The sequence below is a fragment of the Puma concolor genome, chromosome B2 (assembly GCF_028749965.1).
Source record: "Puma concolor isolate L17-30 chromosome B2, mPumCon1.1.hap2, whole genome shotgun sequence".
In the NCBI taxonomy this organism is placed as follows: domain Eukaryota; kingdom Metazoa; phylum Chordata; class Mammalia; order Carnivora; family Felidae; genus Puma; species Puma concolor.
The window spans coordinates 29,602,078-29,621,643 of NC_141671.1; the positions used below are offsets into that span (position 1 = coordinate 29,602,078).

Below are 19,566 nucleotides of genomic sequence, written 5' to 3' on the forward strand. Positions count from 1 at the left end.
CAGGTGTTCATTGAACTAGAAATGAGGAAAGCCAAAGTGCTTCATTATAGATGAGAATGGGACAAAGATTAGAATGAAGTTTCTAGGATGACAATTTCCTGGTAAGGTCCTATCTAAGGAGTGAGAAAACGCTGTGGCCAGAGACAAACAAAACCTCTGAAGGAAACCTCCTGAAATCCAAGTCTGCAAGAGGTCTGCATATTTCCTTCTAAAAGAGAGGGGAAACTTCTGGCCTGGGCTCTTTTTCCTGCCCTTCCCCTCAGGGGATAGAGGCAGCAGGGATTTAGGGGTAGTGGGTCCATGCTCCAGGCTGCTGCTCAAGTGTTTGGAACTTGGTTCCTGTGGCCCATTAGGTCTTGAATGGCCACTTTCTGCCCAGTCTAGGTCCTGGAACATACCTTGCATGTGTGGATTATGTGCTCTTCAGACCATTAGGCCAAGCAATAAGTGCTCTCTGACAGCAGGGCAATCTTTTCTGTGGGTTGTCAGAAACTAACTACTCTTGGTTAACACAGAAGCCAAGTGAGAACACACCACCAATCCCTGGGAGCTCACTGTGTGATTGACAGCATCACTGCCCCACCCAGCCTGCAAACCAAGTCCTAGTTGGCAAATGGCAATGGGATGGGAATGGCTCTATGGAAAGCCCACATTTCATTTTATTTTGTTTTATTTTTTTAAATTTTTTAAATGTTTATTTTTGAGAGAAAGAGTGAAACAAAATGTGAGTGGGGGAGGCCAGAGAGAGGGAGACACAGAATTGGAAACAGGCTCCAGGCTCTGAGCTGTCAGCACAGAGCCCAACGTGAGGCTCAAACCCACAGACAGCGAGATCGTGACCTGAGCTGAAGTCGGATGCCGAAAACTGAGGCACCCAGATTCCCCTAGACATTTTATTTTCTTTTATATTTTTAATTTTATTTTTTATTAAAAAAATTTTTTTAACGTTTATTTATTTTTGAGACAGAGAGAGACAGAGCATGAACAGGGGAGGGGCAGAGAGAGAGGGAGACACAGAATCCGAAGCAGGCTCCAGGCTCGGAGCTGTCAGCACAGAGCCCAACACGGGGCTCTAACTCACGGACCACAAGATCATGACCTGAGCCGAAGTTGGACGTTTAACCGACTGAGCCACCGAGGCGCCATTTTTTATTTTTTAAAATTCACATCCAAAATAGTGAAACAATGATTTCAGGAGTAGACTCTTTAATGCCCTTTACCCATTTAGCCCATCCCCCCTCCCACGACCCTTCCAGCAACCTTCAGTGTTTTCCCCATATTTATGAGTGTCTTCTGTTTTGTCGCCCTCCCTGTTTTTATATTATTTTTGTTTCCCTTCCCTTACATTCATCTATTTTGTCTCTTAAAGTACTCATATGAGTAAAGTCATGTGATTTTTGTCTTTCTCTGACTAATTTCACTTAGCATAAAGCCTCCAGTTCCATCCATGTAGTTGCAAATGGCAAGATTTCATTCTTTTTGATTGCTGAGTAATACTCCATTGTATATATATACCACATCTTTATCCATTCATCCATCGATGGACATTTGGGCTCTTTCCATACTTTGGCTACTGTTGATAGTGCTGCTATAAACATGGGGGTGCATGTTTCCCTTCGAAACAGCACACCTGTATCCCATGGAAAAATGCCTATCACTGAAATTGATGGGTTGTAGGGTAGTTCTATTTTTAGTTTTTTGAGGAACCTCCATACTGTTTTCCAGAGTGGCCACACTAGCTTGCATTCCCACCAACAATGCAAAAGAGATCCTCTTTCTCTACATCCTCGCCAACATCTGTTGTCTGAGTTGTTAATCTTAGCCATTCTGACAGGTGTAAGGTGGTATTGCGTTATGGTTTTGATTTGCATTTGCCTGATGATGAGTGATGTTGAGCATTTTTTCATGTGTCGGTTGGCCATCTGGAAGTCTTTTTTGGAGAAGTGTCTATTCATGTCTTTCACCCATTTCTTCACTGGATTGTTTTTTGGGTGTTGAGTTTGACATGTTCTTTATAGATTTTGGATATTAACCCTTTATCTGATATATCATTTGCAAATATCTTCTCTCATTATGTCAGTTGCCTTTTAGTTTTGCTGATCGTTTCCTTTGCTGTGCAGAAGCTTTTTATTTTGATGAGGTCCCAGTAGTTCATTTTTGCTTTTGTTTCCCTTGCCTCTGGAGATGTGTTTTGAGTAAGAAGTTGCTGTGGCCAAGATCAGAGAGGTTTTTGCCTGCTTTCTCCTCAAGGATTTTGATGGCTTCCTGTCTTACATTGAGGTCTTTCATCCATTTTGAGTTTATTTTTGTGTGTGGTGTAAGAAAATGGTCCAGAATCATTCTTCTGCATGTCGCTGTTCAGTTTTCCCAGCACCACTTGAAGAGACTGTCTTTATTCCATTGGATATTCTTTCCTGCTTTGTCAAAGATTAGTTGGCCATACATTTGTGGGTCCATTTCTGGGTTCTCTATTCTGTCCCATTGATCTGAGTGTCTGTTCTTGTGCGAGTACCATATTGTCTTGATGATTACAGCTTTGTAGTATAGCTTGAAGTCTGGGATTGTGATGCCTCCTGCTTTGGTTTTCTTTTTCAAGATTGCTTTGGCTTATTCGGGGTCTTTTCTGGTTCCATACAAATTTTAGGATTATTTGTTCTAGCTCTGTGAAGAATGCTGGTGTTACTTTGATAGGGATTGCATTGAATATGTAGATTGCTTTGAGTAGTATCGACATTTTAACAATATTTGTTCTTCCTATCTAGGAGCATGGAATCTTTTTCCATTTTTTGTGTCTTCTTCAATTTCTTTCATAAGCTTTCTATAGTTTTCAGTGTATAGATTTTTTTTACCTCTTTGGTTAGATTTATTCCTAAGTATTTTATGGTTTGTGGTGCAACTGTAAATGGGATAGATTCCTTGATTTCTCTTTCTGTTGCTTCATTGTTGGTGAATAGGAATGCAACCGATTTATGCTTTGATTTTATATCCTGCAACTTTGTTGAATTCATGAATCAGTTCTAGCAGTTTTTTGGTGGAATCTTTTGGGTTTTCCATATAGAGTATCGTGTCATCTGCAAAGAGTGAAAGTTTGAACTCCTTCTGGCCTATTTGCATGCCTTTTATTTCTTTGTGTTGTCTGCAGAGGCAAAGACTTCCAATACTATGTTGAATAACAGTGGTGAGAGTGGACATCCTTGTCTTGTTCCTGACCTTAGGGGGAAAGCTGTCAGTTTTTCCCCATTGAGGATGGAGCATTGGGTTGTTCATATATGGCTTTTATGATCTCGAGGTATGATCCTTCTATCCCTACTTTCTTGAGGGTTTTTATCAAGAAAGCATGCTATATTTTGTCAAATGCTTTCTCTGCATCTATTGAGAGGATCTTATTGTTCTTGTCCTTTATTGATGTGATGAATCACGTTAATTGCTTTGTGGATATGGAACTAGCCCTGCATTCCAGGTATAAATCCCACTTGGTGGTGGTGAATAATTTTTTAATGTATTGTTGGATCTGGTTGGATCTGTTGAGGATTTTTGTATCCATGTTCATCAGGGAAATTGGTCTATAGTTCTCCTTTATAGTGGGGTCTCTGGTTTTGGAATCAAGGTAATGCTGGCTTCATAGAGTTTGGAAGTTTTCCTTCCATTTCTATTTTTTGGAACAGTTTCAAGAGAATAAGTGTTAACTCTTCCTTAAATGTTTGGTAGAATTCCCCTGGAAAGGCATCTGGCCCTGGACTCTTGTTTTTTGGCAGATTTTTTACTAATTCAATTTCCTTACTAGTTATGGGTCCTTTCAAATTTTCTTCCAGATTACCCATGTTATTGGCATATAATTGTTCATAATAGTCTCTTATTATTGTTTTTATTTCTGTTGTATTGGTTGTGATCTCTCCTCTTTCATTCTTGATTTTATTTATTTGGGTCCTTTCCTTTTTCTTCTTGATCAAACTGGCTAGTGGTTTATCAATTTTGTTAATTCTTTCAAAGAACCAGCATCTGGTTTCATTGATCTGTTCTACTGTATTTTTTTTTAGTTTTGATAGCATTAATTTCTGCTCTAGTCTTTATTATTTCCTGTCTTCTGCTGGTTTTGGGTTGTATTTGCTGTTCTTTTTCCCACTCCTTAAGGCGTAAGGTTAGGTTGTGTATCTGAGATCTTTCTTCCTTCTTTAGGAAGGCCTGGATTGCTATATACTTTCCTCTTATGACCGCATTTGCTGCATCCCAGAGGTTTGGGGTTGCGGTGTTATTTTCATTGACTTCCATATACTTTTTAATTTCCTCTTTAACTGCTTGGTTAGCCCATTCATTCTTTAGTAGGATGTTCTTCAGTCTCCAAGTATCTGTTACCTTTCCAAATTTTTTCTTGTGGTTGATTTCAAGTTTCATAGTGTTGTGGTCTGAAAATATGCACAGTATGATCTCGATCTTTTTGTACTTAAGGCTGATGTGTGTCCCAGTATATGGTCTCTTCTGCAGAACGTTCCATGCGCACTGGAGAAGAATGTATATTCTGCAGCTTTAGGATGAAATGTTCTTTTTTTTTTTTAATTTTTTTTTCAACGTTTATTTATTTTTTGGGACAGAGAGAGACAGAGCATGAATGGGGGAGGGGCAGAGAGAGAGGGAGACACAGAATCAGAAACAGGCTCCAGGCTCTGAGCCATCAGCCCAGAGCCTGACGCAGGGCTCGAACTCACGGACCGTGAGATCGTGACCTGGCTGAAGTCGGACGCTTAACCGACTGCACCACCCAGGCGCCCCAGAAATGTTCTTAATATATCTGTTAAGCCCATCTGGTCCAGTGTATCATTCAAAACCATTGTTTCCTTATTGATTTTTTGATTAGGTGATCTGTCCATTGCTGTGAGTGGGGTGTTGAAATCTCCTACTATTATGCTATTACTATCAATGTGTTTCTTTATTTTTGTGATTAATTGATTTATATATGTGGGTGCTTCCACATTTGACACATAAATGTTTACAATTGTTAGCTCTTCTTGGTGGATAGACCCCTTGATGATGACATAATGCCCTTCTGCTTCTCTTGATACAGCCTTTGTTTTAAAGTCTAAATTGTCTGATATAAATATGGCTACTCCAACTTTCTTTTGTTGACCATTAGCATGATAGATGGTTCTCTATCCCCTTATTTTCAATCTGAAGGTGTCTTTAGATCTAAAGTGGGTCTCTTGTAAACAACCTATAGATGGATCTTGTTTTTCTATCCATTCTGTTACCCTATGTCTTTTGATTGGAGCAATGAGTCCATTGACGTTTAGAGTGAGTACTGAAAGATATGAATTTATTGCCATTATGATACTTGTAGGGTTGGAGTTTCTGGTGGTGTTCTCTGGTCCTTTCCAATCTTTTGTTGCTTTTGGTATTTATTTATTTATATATATATATATATATTTTTTTTTTTTCATCTTTTCTCCTCTCAGAAAGTTCCCCTTAAAATTTCTTGCAGGGCTGGTTTAGTGGTCACTAACTCCTTTAATTTATGTTTGTCTGGGAAACTTTTTATCTCTCCTTCTGTTTTGAATGACAGCCTTGCTGGATAAAAAATTCTTGGCTGCATATTTTTCTGATTCAGCACATTGAATATATCCTGCCACTCCTTTCTGGCCTGCCAAGTTTCTGTGGATAGATCCGCTACAGACCTGATCTGTCTTCCCTTGTAGGCTCGGGACTTTTTTCCCTTGCTGCTTTCATGATTTTTCCTTGCCTGAGTATTTTGTGAATGTGACTATGATATGCCTTGTTGATGGTCGGTTTTTGTTGAATCTAATAGGGTTCCTCTGTGCTTCCTGGATTTTGATGTCTGTGTCTTTCCCCAGGTTAGGGAAGTTTTCTGCTATGACTTGCTCACATAACCTTTCTACCCCTATTTCTCTCTCTTCCTCTTCTGGGACCCCTATGATTCTGATGTTCCTTTTTAATGAGTCACTGATTTCTCTAATTCTTTAAAAAAAAATTTTTTTTAACGTTTATTTATTTTTGAGACAGAGAGAGGCAGAGCATGAATGGGGGAGGGTCAGAGAGAGAGGGAGACACAGAATCGGAAGCAGGCTCCAGGCTCTGGGCCATCATCAGCCCAGAGCCCGACACGGGGCTCGAACTCACGGACCGTGAGATCGTGACCTGAGCTGAAGTCGGACGCTTAACCGACTGAGCCACCCAGGCGCCCCATGATTTCTCTAATTCTTAAATCATGCTCTTTTGCCTTAGTTTCCCTCTTTTTTTCTGCTTCATTATTCTCTCTACGTTTGTCCTCTATATCACTGATTCTCTGTTGTGCCTCGTCCATCCTTGCCACTGCTCCATCCATCCGTGATTGCAGCTCAGTTATAGCATTTTTAATTTCATTCTGGCTATTTTTTTACTTATTTTATCTCTGCAGAAAAGGATTCTAATCTATTTTTGACTCCAGCTAGTATTCTTGTCATGAGTCTAAATTCTGGTTCAGACATCTTGCTTGTATCTGTGTTGGTTAAATCCCTGGCTGTTGTTTCTTCATGCTCTTTGTTTTGGGGAGAATTTCTTTCATGGCTTCTTGCTTCTCAAGTTCAGCTCTCCACACCATGTACCTGCTGAATTCTGTGGCTCAGGTTGTGCAGATTGTTGTGTTAGTCCTCCAATCAGTTTTCTAGGTGTGTAGGATGGTTTAGTGTTGTTCTGGCTGTATTTCACAGACATGAGACACACAAAAAGCTTCCATGCTTTTCCAGCCAACATTTCATTTTAGATGAGAATGGAAAGAGAGTAAGAGTGAAATGTCTCAGTCCATTTGTCCTTTCCCAGAAGTGAGGCCAGCTGTCTCCCAACACCTTTGGCCCTACCAACACACAAATATTCTGTGCTGGGTACTTTCACTGGCCTATATCTAATGTTGTCAATATGGATCTGGAAGGCAAGTTGCAGGGCTCCTGTGGCCCAACCTATTCTGTTGTCACAAGAACTCATCCAGAATCCCCAATTAAAATGAGAAGGAATTGCTCTGAACCATGAGCCCTGATTGGCCCATGGCAGATTCTAGTGTTAAAAAGAGTAAAAGGGGGCTTCTTGGTGGATTGAGTGTCTGACTCTTAGTTTGGGTTCAGGTCATGATCTTTCAGTTCATGAGTTCGAGTCCAATGTTGGGCTTTGTGCTGATAGCTCAGAGCCTGGAGCCTGCTTCGGATTTTGTGTCTCCCTCTCTCTCATCCCTTCCCCTGCTCACACCCTGTCTCTCTTTCTCTCTCAAAATTAAATAAATATTTTTTAAAATAAATAAATAAAATAAAGAAGAGTTAACACCAATTCTTTTGTAGCTGTTCCAAAAAATAGAAATGGAAGGAAAACTTCCAAACTCATTCTACAAGGCCAGCGTTACCTTGATTCCAAAACCAAAAACGCCACTGAAAAGAACTACAGACCGATTTTCCTGATGAACATGGATACAAAAGCTCTCAACAAGATACTAGGAAACCATATCCAACAATACATTAAAAGAATTATTTATCACAACCAAGTGGAATTTATACCTGGGATGCAGGGCTGGTTCAATATCCACAAATAAATTAATGTGATACATCACATTAATAAAAGAAAGGATTAGAACTACATGATCCTCACAATAGATACAGAAAAAACATTTGACAAAATAAAGCATCCTTTCTTGATAAAAACCCTCAAGAAAGTAGGGATAGAACGAGCATACTTCAAGATCATAAAAGCCATATATGAAAGACCCACCACTAATATCATCCTCAGTGTGGAAAAACTGAGAGCTTTCCCCCTAAGGTCAGAAACATGAAAATGATATCCACTCTCACCACTGTTATTCAACATAGTGTTGGAAGTCCTAGCTTCAGCAATCAGACAGCACAAAGGAATAAAAGGCATCCAAATCGGCAAGGAGAAAGTTAAACTTTCACTCTTTGCAAATGACATGATACCCTGTATGGAAAACCCAAAAGACTCCACCAAAAAGTGCTAGAACTGATACATGAATTCAGCAACATCACAAGATATAAAATCAATGTACAGAAATTGGTTGCATTTCTATACACCAACAGCGAAGCAGCAGAAAGAGAAATCAAGGAATCGATTCCATTTACAATTGTGCCACAAGCCATAAAATACCTAGGAATACACCTAACCAAAGAAGTGAAAAATTTATATGCTGAAAACTATAGAAAGTTTGTAAAAGAAATTGAAGAAGACACAAAGAAATGGAAAAACATTTCATGCTCCTGGATTGGAAAAACAAATACTGTTAAAATGTCAACACTATGCAAAGCAATCTACATATTCAATGCAGTCACTATCAAAATAAGAATTCTTCACAGAGCTAGAACAAACAATCCTAAATTTGTATGGAACTACAAATGACCCCGAATAGCCAAAGTAAGATTGAAAAAGAAAACCAAAGCTGGAGGCATCACAATCCCGATCTTTAACCTGTATCACAAAATTGTAGTTATCAAGTCAGTATGGTTCTGGGCACAAAAACAGACATATTGATCAATGAAACAGAATAGCGAACCCAGAAGTGGACCCACAAACATATGGCCAACAAAATTTGACTAATCAGGAAAGAATATCCAATGCATAAAAGACAGTCTTCAGGAAATGTTGGGAAAACTGGACAGCATGGTGCAGAAAAATGAAACTGGGCCACTGTCTTACACTATACACAAAAATAAACTCAGAATGGATTATAGATCTAAATGTGAGACAGGAACCCATCAAAATCCTGGAGGAGAAAACAGGAAAAAACCTCTTTGACCTCGGCCACAGCAACTTCTTACTTGAAATGTCTCCAGAGGCATAGGAAATAAAAGCAAAAATGAACTATTGGGACCTCATCGAGAGAAAAAGCTTCTGCACGGTGAAGGAAACAATCAGCAAAACTAAAAGGCCACCAAAAGAATGGGAGAAGATATTTGCAAATGACATATCAGATAAAGGGTTAGTATCCAAAATCTATAAAGAACTTATCAAACTCAACACACACACACACACACACACACACACACACACACACACACAAATAATAAGTGAAGAAATGGGCAAAAGACATGAGTAGATACTTCTCCAAAGAAGACATCCAGATGGTTCACAGACACATGAAAAAAACGCTCAATATCACTCATCAGGGAAATGCAAATCAAAACCCCAATGACACACACCTGTCAGAATGGCTAACATTAACAAATCAAGCAGCAACAGATGTTGGCAAGGATGCAGAGAAAGAGGATCTCTTTTGCACTGCTGGTGGGAATGCAAACTGGTGCAGCCACTCTGGAAAACAGTATGGAGATTCCTCAAACAATTAAAAATAGAACTACCCACGGGGCACCTGGGTGGCTCAGTCGGTTGAGAGCCCGACTTTGGCTCAGGTCACGATCTCATGGTTCGTGGGTTCAAGCCCCACATTGGGCTCTGTGCTGACAGCTCAGAGCCTGGAGCCTGCTTCCAATTCTGTGTCTCCCTCTCTCTCTGCCGCTCCCCTGCTCATGCTCTGTCTCTCTCTCTATCTCAAAAATAAATAAACATTAAAAAAATAGAACTACCCTGCGACCCAACAATTTCACTATTTGGGATTTATCCAAAGGATACAAGTGTGCTGATTCAAAGGGGCACATGCACCCCAATTTTTATAGCAACACTATCAACAATAGCCAAAGTATGGAAAGAGCCCAAATTTCCATCGACTGATGAATGGATAAAGATATGGCATATATATATAATCGAATATTATTCAGCCATCAAAAAGAATGAAATCTTGCCATTTGCAACAACGTGGATAGAACTAAAATGTATTATGCTAAGTGAAATAAGCCAGTCAGAGAAAGACAAATGTGTGATTTCACTCATATGTGGAATTTAAGATACAAAACAGATGAACATAAGGGAAGGAAACAAAAATAAGATAATAACAGATAGGGAGGAAAGCTTAAAATTATCAAGAGAACCTTAAAACATTATCATAAGAAACTCTTAAATACAGAGAACAAACTGAGGGCTTGTTCTGGCAGAATGTTGGGTGGAGGGATGAGCTAAATGGGCAAGGGACATTAAGGAGGACCTTGTTGAGATGAGCACTGGGTGTTATATGTAAGTGATGAATCATTAAATTCTATACCTGAAATCATTATTACACTATATGTTAACTAACTTGGATTTAAATTAAATAAATAAATAAATAAATAAATAAATAAATAAATAAATGTATGTTTATCAAACTCAACACCCAAAAACAAATAATCAAGTTAAGAAATGGGCAGAAAACACGAATAGACATTTACCAAAGAAGATGAAAAGATTCTCATCATCACTAATCATCAGTGAAATACAAATCAAAACTACAGGTATGGAAATTAAGGAGTGCATTTATTATGAGCACCACGTGTTGTATGGAAGTACTGAATCACTATATTGTACACCTGAAACTAATATTACACTGTACATTAATTAACTCGAATTTAAATTTAAAAATTTTAGAAAGAAAAGAATTGAACTGCTTAACACACTAGTCACATTTCAAGAACTCAATAGCCACATATAGCTTGTGGCAACCATATTGGACAGCACAGATTAAAAAATTCCTTCATTATATAACGTTTTATTCTATAGTACTCTTCTTCAAGATTTGTGTGCCTCAAGTCGGGTACATAAGACCCATGTGAAATGAAAAGTCCACTGTTTTTACTCTTATTGACTACATCAGATTTCTTTCTGGGATATGAATACATATTAATGTCATGTAAAACAAAACCAAAGTTAGGTTATGTATGAGTTTGACACCTTCAGGCACAAATTGTTCCCAGTCACAAAGGAGAACCACCAGTCCCTCTATATCCCTTCCCAGACTGGGAACACTGATATCACATTTCCAGGGGTGGGGGGGGGGTGAGTTCTCCTTTAGATAAGCCCAGGGGCTAAGCTTTAAGCTCAGTTTTGGTATGCATGGAGTCTAGCTCAAGTAAATGGATTCTGTTAAGTGAAGAGGAGGCAAAGACAGGGACCAGCTGGGAGACTCTCCTTAGATGGTTCAGAACAGCAGTTCTCAAAAGTGTGGTCCGTGGAACCTTTGAAGTCAGTGACACCCTTTCATGGCATCCATTATGTTAAAACTATTCTCATAACATTACTTATATTATTTGCTTTTTCACTATGTTGACATTTTCACTGAGCCAAAATTTAGCAAGAAAGGAGGTTATAAGTCCAAATTGCAATAGTGCTTATTCTTTGCCCCCACTTCCTTATATTTGGAAAATAATTTTTTAAACTACACTCACTTTGAAGCATTATAGCTAGGGCACCTGGCTTAGTCATTTGAGCATCTGACTCTTGATTTCAGCTCAGGTCATAAACCCAGGTGGTGGTATTGAGCTCGGTGACAGGCTCCACGCTGGGCATGGAGACTGCTTAAGATTCTCTCTCTCTCTCTCTCTCTCTCTCTCACCCCCCTCCCTCTGTCCCTCACTCCAACTTGCACTCTCTCTCTAAAATAAATAAGCATTCTAGCTGAAGCATTAAAAATTATCTTTACTAAATTATCTTCAAATCCACATTTTAAAAATATATGAAAACATGGGATATACCCATAAATCATTTCTGTTACATTCCTAAATATCGTTTCTCAAGGAATGTCATGTGTATGAACCAAAATAGCCTCTTTTTGTATGGAATGCCATTTTTACTTGAAGTAATGAATGCCACAGAAACTTGGATTATTTAGACTTGTGTAGGTGGAAGTTTCTTAAAAATGAACATGAGCCTGTCCCTTCAAGAAAATTAACTGACAGATGACAGCTGACAGTTACTTGTTGCCTTGATAAAATGTCAGCTCTCTAGACAAAACCAGAATTTTGGAAAACTGTGTACCACCAATAAGGTGAACAGTTTCCCAGTACTGACAAACTTTTCTGTTGGGACCTATGGCAATATTAAGACCAATGTGATTTTTTTAATAATTTGACTCCAGTGTAATCAATACTGGAAGATCTATATAATTTAGTGAAACAAAGCCTTTCTTTTTTTTTTAATTTTTTTTAATGTTTATTTATTTTTGAGACAGAGAGAGACAGAGCATGAACGGGGGAGGGTCAGAGAGAGAGGGAGACACAGAATCGGAAGCAGGCTCCAGGTTCTGAGCCATCAGCCCAGAGCCTGACGCGGGGCTCGAACTCACGAACCGCGAGATCGTGACCTGAGCTGAAGTCGGACGCTCAACCGACTGAGCCACCCAGGCACCCCACAAAGCCTTTCTTTAAAAATCATGAATTAGGAGAGCCTGGGTGGTTCAGTCAGTTAAGCCTCTGGCTCAGGTCATGATCTCGAGAGTTGGAACCCCACATTGGGCACATCTGCCATCAGCACAAAGACCACTTCGGGTCCTGTCTCCCTCTCTCTGCTCCTCTGCTTCTCTCTGTCTCTGTCTCTCTCTGTCTCTCTCTCTCTCTCAAAAACAAACATTTAAAAAATAAGTAAATAAAATAAAAACATTTACATTGAAATAATAAAATAAATAAAAATCATGAATTACTACAAGATCCAGACAATGTGCAAGATAAGCCTATAGATTTGAATGTAACAGAATAAGAAATACTCACGGATACTGTTTCAGATTCCACTCTGCAAATAACCTTTGAGAAAGTATGACTTGTGTACTTTTATTATCAAACATGGATACCCACAGTTATCGGAAAAGGTATTAAAATACTACTCCTACATATTTGTGCAAGGCTGTATATTTCTTCGTATACTTCAACAAAAATAATAGATTAAATGCAGAAGCAAATACGAACATCCCGCAGTCTTCTAATGTGATAGACAAAAAAAAAAAAAAAAAAAAAAAACTTGCAAAAATACAAAGATCCAATCTTTTCACTACCCTGTTTATTTTGAGATGTAGCTTTTTTTCATAAAAATAATTATTTACTTAACATGCAATGGCTTATTAATATCATTCAAAATGAGTTCATAAAAATTTTTTAAAACCTGTTTTATTCCTACTATGGTAAACACTGATAGATATAGCCCACATACACAAAATTATACTTACTAATTTGTAAGACAATTTGTAAGACTGTATAGATATCCTGAAAATAAAATGTCTGAGAATCACTGCCTCAGCAAGGAGACAATGTGACCAGAGCACTCCCATACTGGGGAAAAGGTGTCAGGACAAAGTCCCAAATCCCTAGGCCTGTCTCTCAGGGTCTCAGGCCCCAGGGCGGTGTCGGGGGCGGGGAAGCCCTATCCCCCCTGATTTCACTTCTCCCTGTCACAACCTGTGTCAGGTCCTTCTGCCGGGATACTCATGATTCGGCCCCAGTTCGCTCTCCCGTTGTGTGTAGGGTTTCTAGGGAAGCCAATCAGCGACACCATGGTTCTGGGTTATAGTGTAATCACTGGAAGGGCGGCGGCTTAGCTTCTCAGCAAAACATGAGATGTCAGTCTTGCGTCCCGGACCCCTCCTCCTGCTGCTGTCGGGGACCCTGGCCCTGAGACCAGGACGGATGAGTGCGGGGTCAGGAGAGAAAACGCCTCAGCGTGGGCGGAGGCAGGGGACCGCTAGACGGAAGGGCTGCTCCACCGCCTCGGAGCCAGAGCTCTCACCTCCGCCTCACCCACCCCTTGGTCCCGACTCTTCTCCAACCTGCCGCCCCTCTTCCGTCCCACAAGCCCCCTCGTCCGTGCCCTCCCGGCCGCCTCCCCGTAGGACCCGGGCCCCACGCCGAGAGGAGGGTCGGGAGGGGTCTCACCCCTCCGCGCCCACAGGCTCCCACTCCCTGAGGTATTTCCACACCGCGGTGTCCCGGCCGGGCCGCGGGGAGCCTGGGTACTTGGAAGTCGGCTACGTGGACGACACGCAGTTCGTGCGGTTCGACAGCGACACCCCGAGTTCGGTGATGGAGCCGCGGTTGCCGTGGGTGGACCAGGAGGGGCCGGAGTAGTGGGAGCAGCAGACGCAGAACTTCAGGACCCGCACACAAACTCTTCAAGTGAGGCTGAATGAATTGCGTGTCCACTACAGCCAGAGCAAGGCCGGTGAGCGACCTGGGCCCGGGTCCAGGTCACGACCCCCGTCCCTACGGACGCGCCAAGGTCGCCCCGAGTGTCTGGGTCCTAGTGCCACGCTGAGTCTGCGCCCCACCCCCGTCCTGCGAATAGGTAAGAGCCCCTGGGGACTGTACTCGGTTTGGTTTTCAGTTTAGGCTTTAATGATTGCAGGTCAGGGCGGGGCCAGTGTCTCACACCTTCCAAAGGATGATAGGCTGCGACGTGGGGCCTGATGGGCACTGCCTCCGCCGTTACCTTCGTGAGGCCCACGACCGCGCGGATTACATCACCCTGAACCAGGACCTACGCTCCTGGACCATGGCGGGACACCGCGCCGCACATCACCCGCTGCAAGTGGGAGGCAGCCGGTGAGGCGGAGCGCTACAGGTACTACCTGGAGGGCACGTGCATGGAGTGGTTCCTCAAGTATCTGGAGATGGGGAAGAAGACACTGCTGGAAGCAGATACAGGGACCACGAGGACTCCCTGATCTCCCATCCACTGCGGCTGGCTTTCCAGAGGAAGGGAAAATGGACTCAGTGTCAGAACAGCGCCCCTCCCACTGGTGGGAAGAGGGAGATCCGCCTCAGTGTATTCATATTCCTACTAGGGAGTGACTCCCTTAGAGGGCGATGAGGAACCCAGTCTCCTGGGTTGCAGATTGAGATCATCCCTGAAATTACCCACCAGCAGTTCCTTTGACCTGGGCAGCCACCTTGTGAACCATGATTTTTCTCTCAAGGCCTTGTTCTCCATCTGAGAACATCTTCGGGAGTCTGACTCTGTGTTTTCTGAGTTACTGACCCTCCACTGCAGTCACAAGACCATTAGAGTGTTCCCCATTTTAGACCTGCACACTCCTACCCTGGGCGCTCTCCCTGATTCTACATAATTCCACATCCTGAAGTCTAGGCTGGTCTCTGGCTCCTGTGCCTTTTCCTTCCAAACCAATTATCCTTTCCATTGTCGGGATGGTCATATGAAAGCAACCCAAAGTGTGATTTTCTGATTCTTCTTCCTCATAACCCCCAAAGACATATGACCCACCATCCCATGAGGTCTCCCTGAGGTGCTGGGCCCCGGGCTTCTATCCTGCGGAGATCACCCTGACTTGGCAGCGTGATGGGGAGGCCCACACCCAGGACACAGAGCTTGTGGAGACCAGACCTACAGAAGATGGGACCTTCAGAAGTGGGCAGTTGTGGTGGTACCTTCTAGAGAAGAGCAGAGGTACACATGCCATGTGCAGCACAAGGGGCTGCTCAAGCCCACCACCTTGAGATGGAATAAGGAGGGTTTGGGGCAGAGCCTCTTCTCACAGAAAGTAGCTCTTCTGTAGAACATCAGCGAGGTCATGACCCAAGCCTGAAGTCTGGGCCCTTCACCTTCCTTTCCCTTCCCATGAACCGCCTCCTCAGCCCACCATCCCCATCATGGGCATTGTTGCTGGCCAGGTTCTCCTTGTGGTCACTGTAGCTGTGGCAGTTGGAGCTGTGATGTGGAGAAAGAAGCATTCAGGTAGAGAAAGGAGTTGGGAGGAATCGGAGTTTTCTTATCCCACTGGGAGGTTTCAAACCCCAGACTAAAGTTTGTCCTGCTTTGTTAATGAGATGTGTTTCCTCACTGTGTAGCCAATTACTCTTTAGACTTGTGCAAATGAAGACGTTTTTCACCTTTATATTCTGACGTTGGGGACCTGATCCCCAGCAGTTGAAGGTCAAGGGAAATTCCCTGATGTAGACAGACCTCCAGGAAGACAGTTGGTCCAGTGCTCCTATATATCCTTTTTTCATGCTTACCAATACAGCTGTGACTCTTCAGTAAGAATTTTGGAAACTTTGATTTGGTACAGGACTAGGGTATTCCTCTGGATACCATGGTCCAGTCTTCTCCCTGGTCTCTGACATGTTTTCTTCCCACAGGTGGAAAAGGAGGGTGCTAGTCACAGGCAAAGAGTATGGAGGGAGTGATCCTTGAGACCTTGGGTAGTGTAGATGGGACCCCATGGGATAGCTAATCCACCTCATAGCTCCTCCTTTAATCTCCTATGGGTTCTGACCACATCGTGTTTGTTTTATGCCAAATAGTAACAGTGCCCAGAGCTCTGGTGTGTCTCTCAGAACTCCTAAAGGTGAGACCCCAGAGGGCCTGAAATGGGGAGGGGTTGGGGCAGAGAGGACATGAGTGGGTTACGAGGATTCTTTGAGTGGGACATTATAAGCAAGTGATGGGCTGTTGAGATATAAACACTTACATGATTGACCTGAATTTGTTCATTATTTTCTTTCACAGTGTGAGCCAGCTGCCTTGTAGGGGACTGAGTGATGCAAGATTTGCTCACACTTCCACCTTTTTGACATCAAGAGCCCTGGACATTTCTATCTGCTAAAAATGTCTGAATGTGTCTGTGTTCCTATTAGCATAATGTGAAGAGGTGGGAAAATTGTCCCACTGCTATCCATCAGTGGGGGACCTCTCCCCAAACTGATCTGCTTTTCTGTTCCAGCAGAGATGGGACTGGGCATCTCTACCCCTGTCTTTAATTTTTCCCCCCTATTCTTGTCATATGGGACCGATTTCCTATTCTTGCCCACCCTGGTGCACCCTGTATAAAACTCTCTGCTAATCTGCAGAACAGACCACCATGGCCACCCACTCCTGGAAGTCCTCCTCCCTCATAGTGGTGAGCTGCCCTTATTAGCATGAGCCAGGGTACTTAAGACCATGTCCATGGTCCATGAACAGGGCAAGCAGAAAAAGGATGTTTCTCTCCTTTAAGGGCAACATGTACTACCTCATTCTGCTTCACCATAATGCCAGAAAATAGTCACACAGACAAAAGTCACCTCATGGGAGGAAAGTGAATGAAATCTATTTTTAATCTGAGTGACCCTGTACTCCTCTGAAATTCTATCCCTATGGAATAAGGATCATTTCTGCTTTACTTAAAATTTTTTTTTAATCACAAATGACAGAATTGTCATTATCAGTATCTTAATATCAATAGCAAATCTTCAACCAGATTTGTATGCTAACAGTGGGGCAGTCTCAGAATATATTGGTAATTGAGAAATGATGCAGATGGTATATTTGGTAAAATACCACGTGCTAAAATGGAATCTCTCTCTATGTAACTGTGGAAACTGGTAACAACCGTTATGTCTAGGGAGAGAATTAGAATTATGGATGGCATGGAGGAGGAAATTTACTGCTCACTCTATATACTCTTTTATGTTACATAAAGTTTTCAAACGTTGTGCATGTATCAGTCAAATGAAATAAATTTTGAATTACCAAAGATAGTCCCACTTTTTTCAGAAATGTATTAGGCATATTAGGCAGTAGCTGTCTAGCAGTCTGGTAGGCCTCAGTGAGAGAAACATGAAGGAATTCACACTGGGGTGAATAACCTAGTAAATGCAACTAGTATAACAAGTTCTGGGGAAACAGAATCCAGACAGAAGCTTATTGAGTGCCTACTGTGGCCCAGGTGTTGTGCCACATGCTAGGGACATAAAGAAGATGTAGGTACATACCTTTGTGACCTAAATGTCTCCTGCTGATGAGCTTCTGTGGCAATACCTGACTTTCTAGGAACCCTCCTACCATGGCTTATCCCTGTGTAGGACAGAGCTGACATTTGGAAAGAGAATCTTTGCCCATTTGACCCAAAAATTAGTGGAAAGGTTTAGTTAGAGAATACTAATTTCCTAATGTAACTGACTCACCAATACAAGAGAAAATCACGAAGAAATAACCTGGATGAAGGGAAACAAATGAACAAAATAGAATCACAAGAAGTGACTTTGTGGGATCCCATATGAGGTAGGGTGGAAGAAATAGTGGGAGACGAGGATTTCTCTGGCAGCATAACACAGGAAAGGAAAAAAAAATGGTTCAGTTTAGTGATGGTGCTTTCCTAGAGTTTAGAAGGTCTGAAAAGTGAAGGGGGAAATGATTAGAGAGGACGACCTGCCAGGTGCAACAAAGTTGAGACAGGCCTTTCCAAATCACAGTGTGAATCTTGTATCTAGGACCTTGCTTTGATAACACAGCTCAGCTCTGCAGATCATCTTGTCCAACATGGAACCTGGAGTTATAATCTTGGTCAAAGATTGTGCAGTCTGGGCGCCTGGGTGGCTGAGTCAGTTGAGTGTCCGACTTCAGCTCAGGTCATGATCTCGCAGTCTGTGAGTTCGAGCCCCGCATCAGGCTCTGTGCTGACAGCTGAGAGCCTGGAGCCTGCTTCGGATTCTGTGTCTCCCTCTCTCTCTGCCCCTTCCCCGCTCATGCTCTGTCTCTCTCTGTCAAAAATAAATAAACATTAAAAAAAAAAAAAAAAAAGGTTGTGCAACCCGTGTATGAACACATCCAGTTCAGAGACTGTGCTACCCTCCATTTCTGTCATCTGTCACCTGGAACATCCCCATACAGATTATAATAAGGCCCAATGGTCTCCACCTCCTGGTCCACATGGCCTTGTGGAATCTCCTCCCAATTTGTGTGGGCAAGACCTGGAATCATCTTCTAACCAATAAGATGTGGCAGTGGTGATGCTGGATCTAAAAATTGGATCATGACTTCCAGCTTGCCAGATGACTCTCTACTGTCTTCTCAACTTGCAAACTTTGCTGAGGCAAGCAGCTATGTTGGAAAGACAGAAACTGAGGTCAGCATCCTGCCTACATCCAGCAAGACACTGAGGCCCCCAGCCCACCAGCCCACAAGGAATAACTCCGTTCTCCCCCTAAGGTAGCTCTTCCCTTTCTTGAAGACAGACATCCTTTCTCTTTACAACATGAACGTCAAGTTCTTTCCTCTCACACCATTGAGGAGGCCCCAGGAGGGAGCAGTAGGCAGGGTGGGAGGAAGTGCCATGAGCAGGGGTGAGGCTAGACTTTGCCTCACCTCTCACCTTGGAGAGCAGGTATTACCAGAGAGTCACTTAGAAACAGAGAAGTTAAGGGCAGCAGGGATTGGAAGGACATGAGTGATCATGCCAGTGTCTCTCAGAGGGCTGTACTTTCAAACAGGGCTGTACTTTCGATCTGTGAATAAAACAGTGATGGAGAAACTCTGCCCTCCGATGGCTGGTCTTCCCCCCTCAGCATTGTGGACAGCACACCTCACAGCTCAGATGCAGACACCACTGATTGCCTACAGCCTAGATGTAACCCTCCATTCCTGCCACCTCCAGCAAACACACTCCATCAGCTAATGTAGAACCAACTCTCCTGTCACTTCAAACCCCATGGACTTATCAGTAGGTACAGTGAAAAACACATACTCCCGATAAGACTCAGTGCTAGAGAAGAAGCTAGCAGAACCACAGAATAAGGCTGTTAAGGTGACCCTTAATGAGCCGGATGAACAGTGTGCAGAAGCCAAAAACAAAAAACAAAAAAACAAAAACAGCACTTGGGCTCAGCAGCCTGACCATTTTGTAGAATCATGGCTCAGCCAACTGAGTCACTCAACCTCTGAGTGCCCTCGCTTTCCTTGCCT

The 19,566-nt window shown here is 42.5% G+C and overlaps 1 protein-coding gene across 1 annotated transcript; it reads left to right on the forward strand.

The window, feature by feature from the left end:
- The first annotated feature begins 14,268 nt into the window (after nucleotides 1–14,268).
- On the forward strand, nucleotides 14,269–15,647 carry LOC112853799 (class I histocompatibility antigen, Gogo-OKO alpha chain). The gene is given in 5 exon segments (XM_086708377.1): nucleotides 14,269–14,429; nucleotides 15,096–15,112; nucleotides 15,115–15,246; nucleotides 15,249–15,427; nucleotides 15,429–15,647. Coding segments are annotated over 5 exon segments (708 nt in total).
- Nucleotides 15,648–19,566: the final 3,919 nt, after the last annotated feature.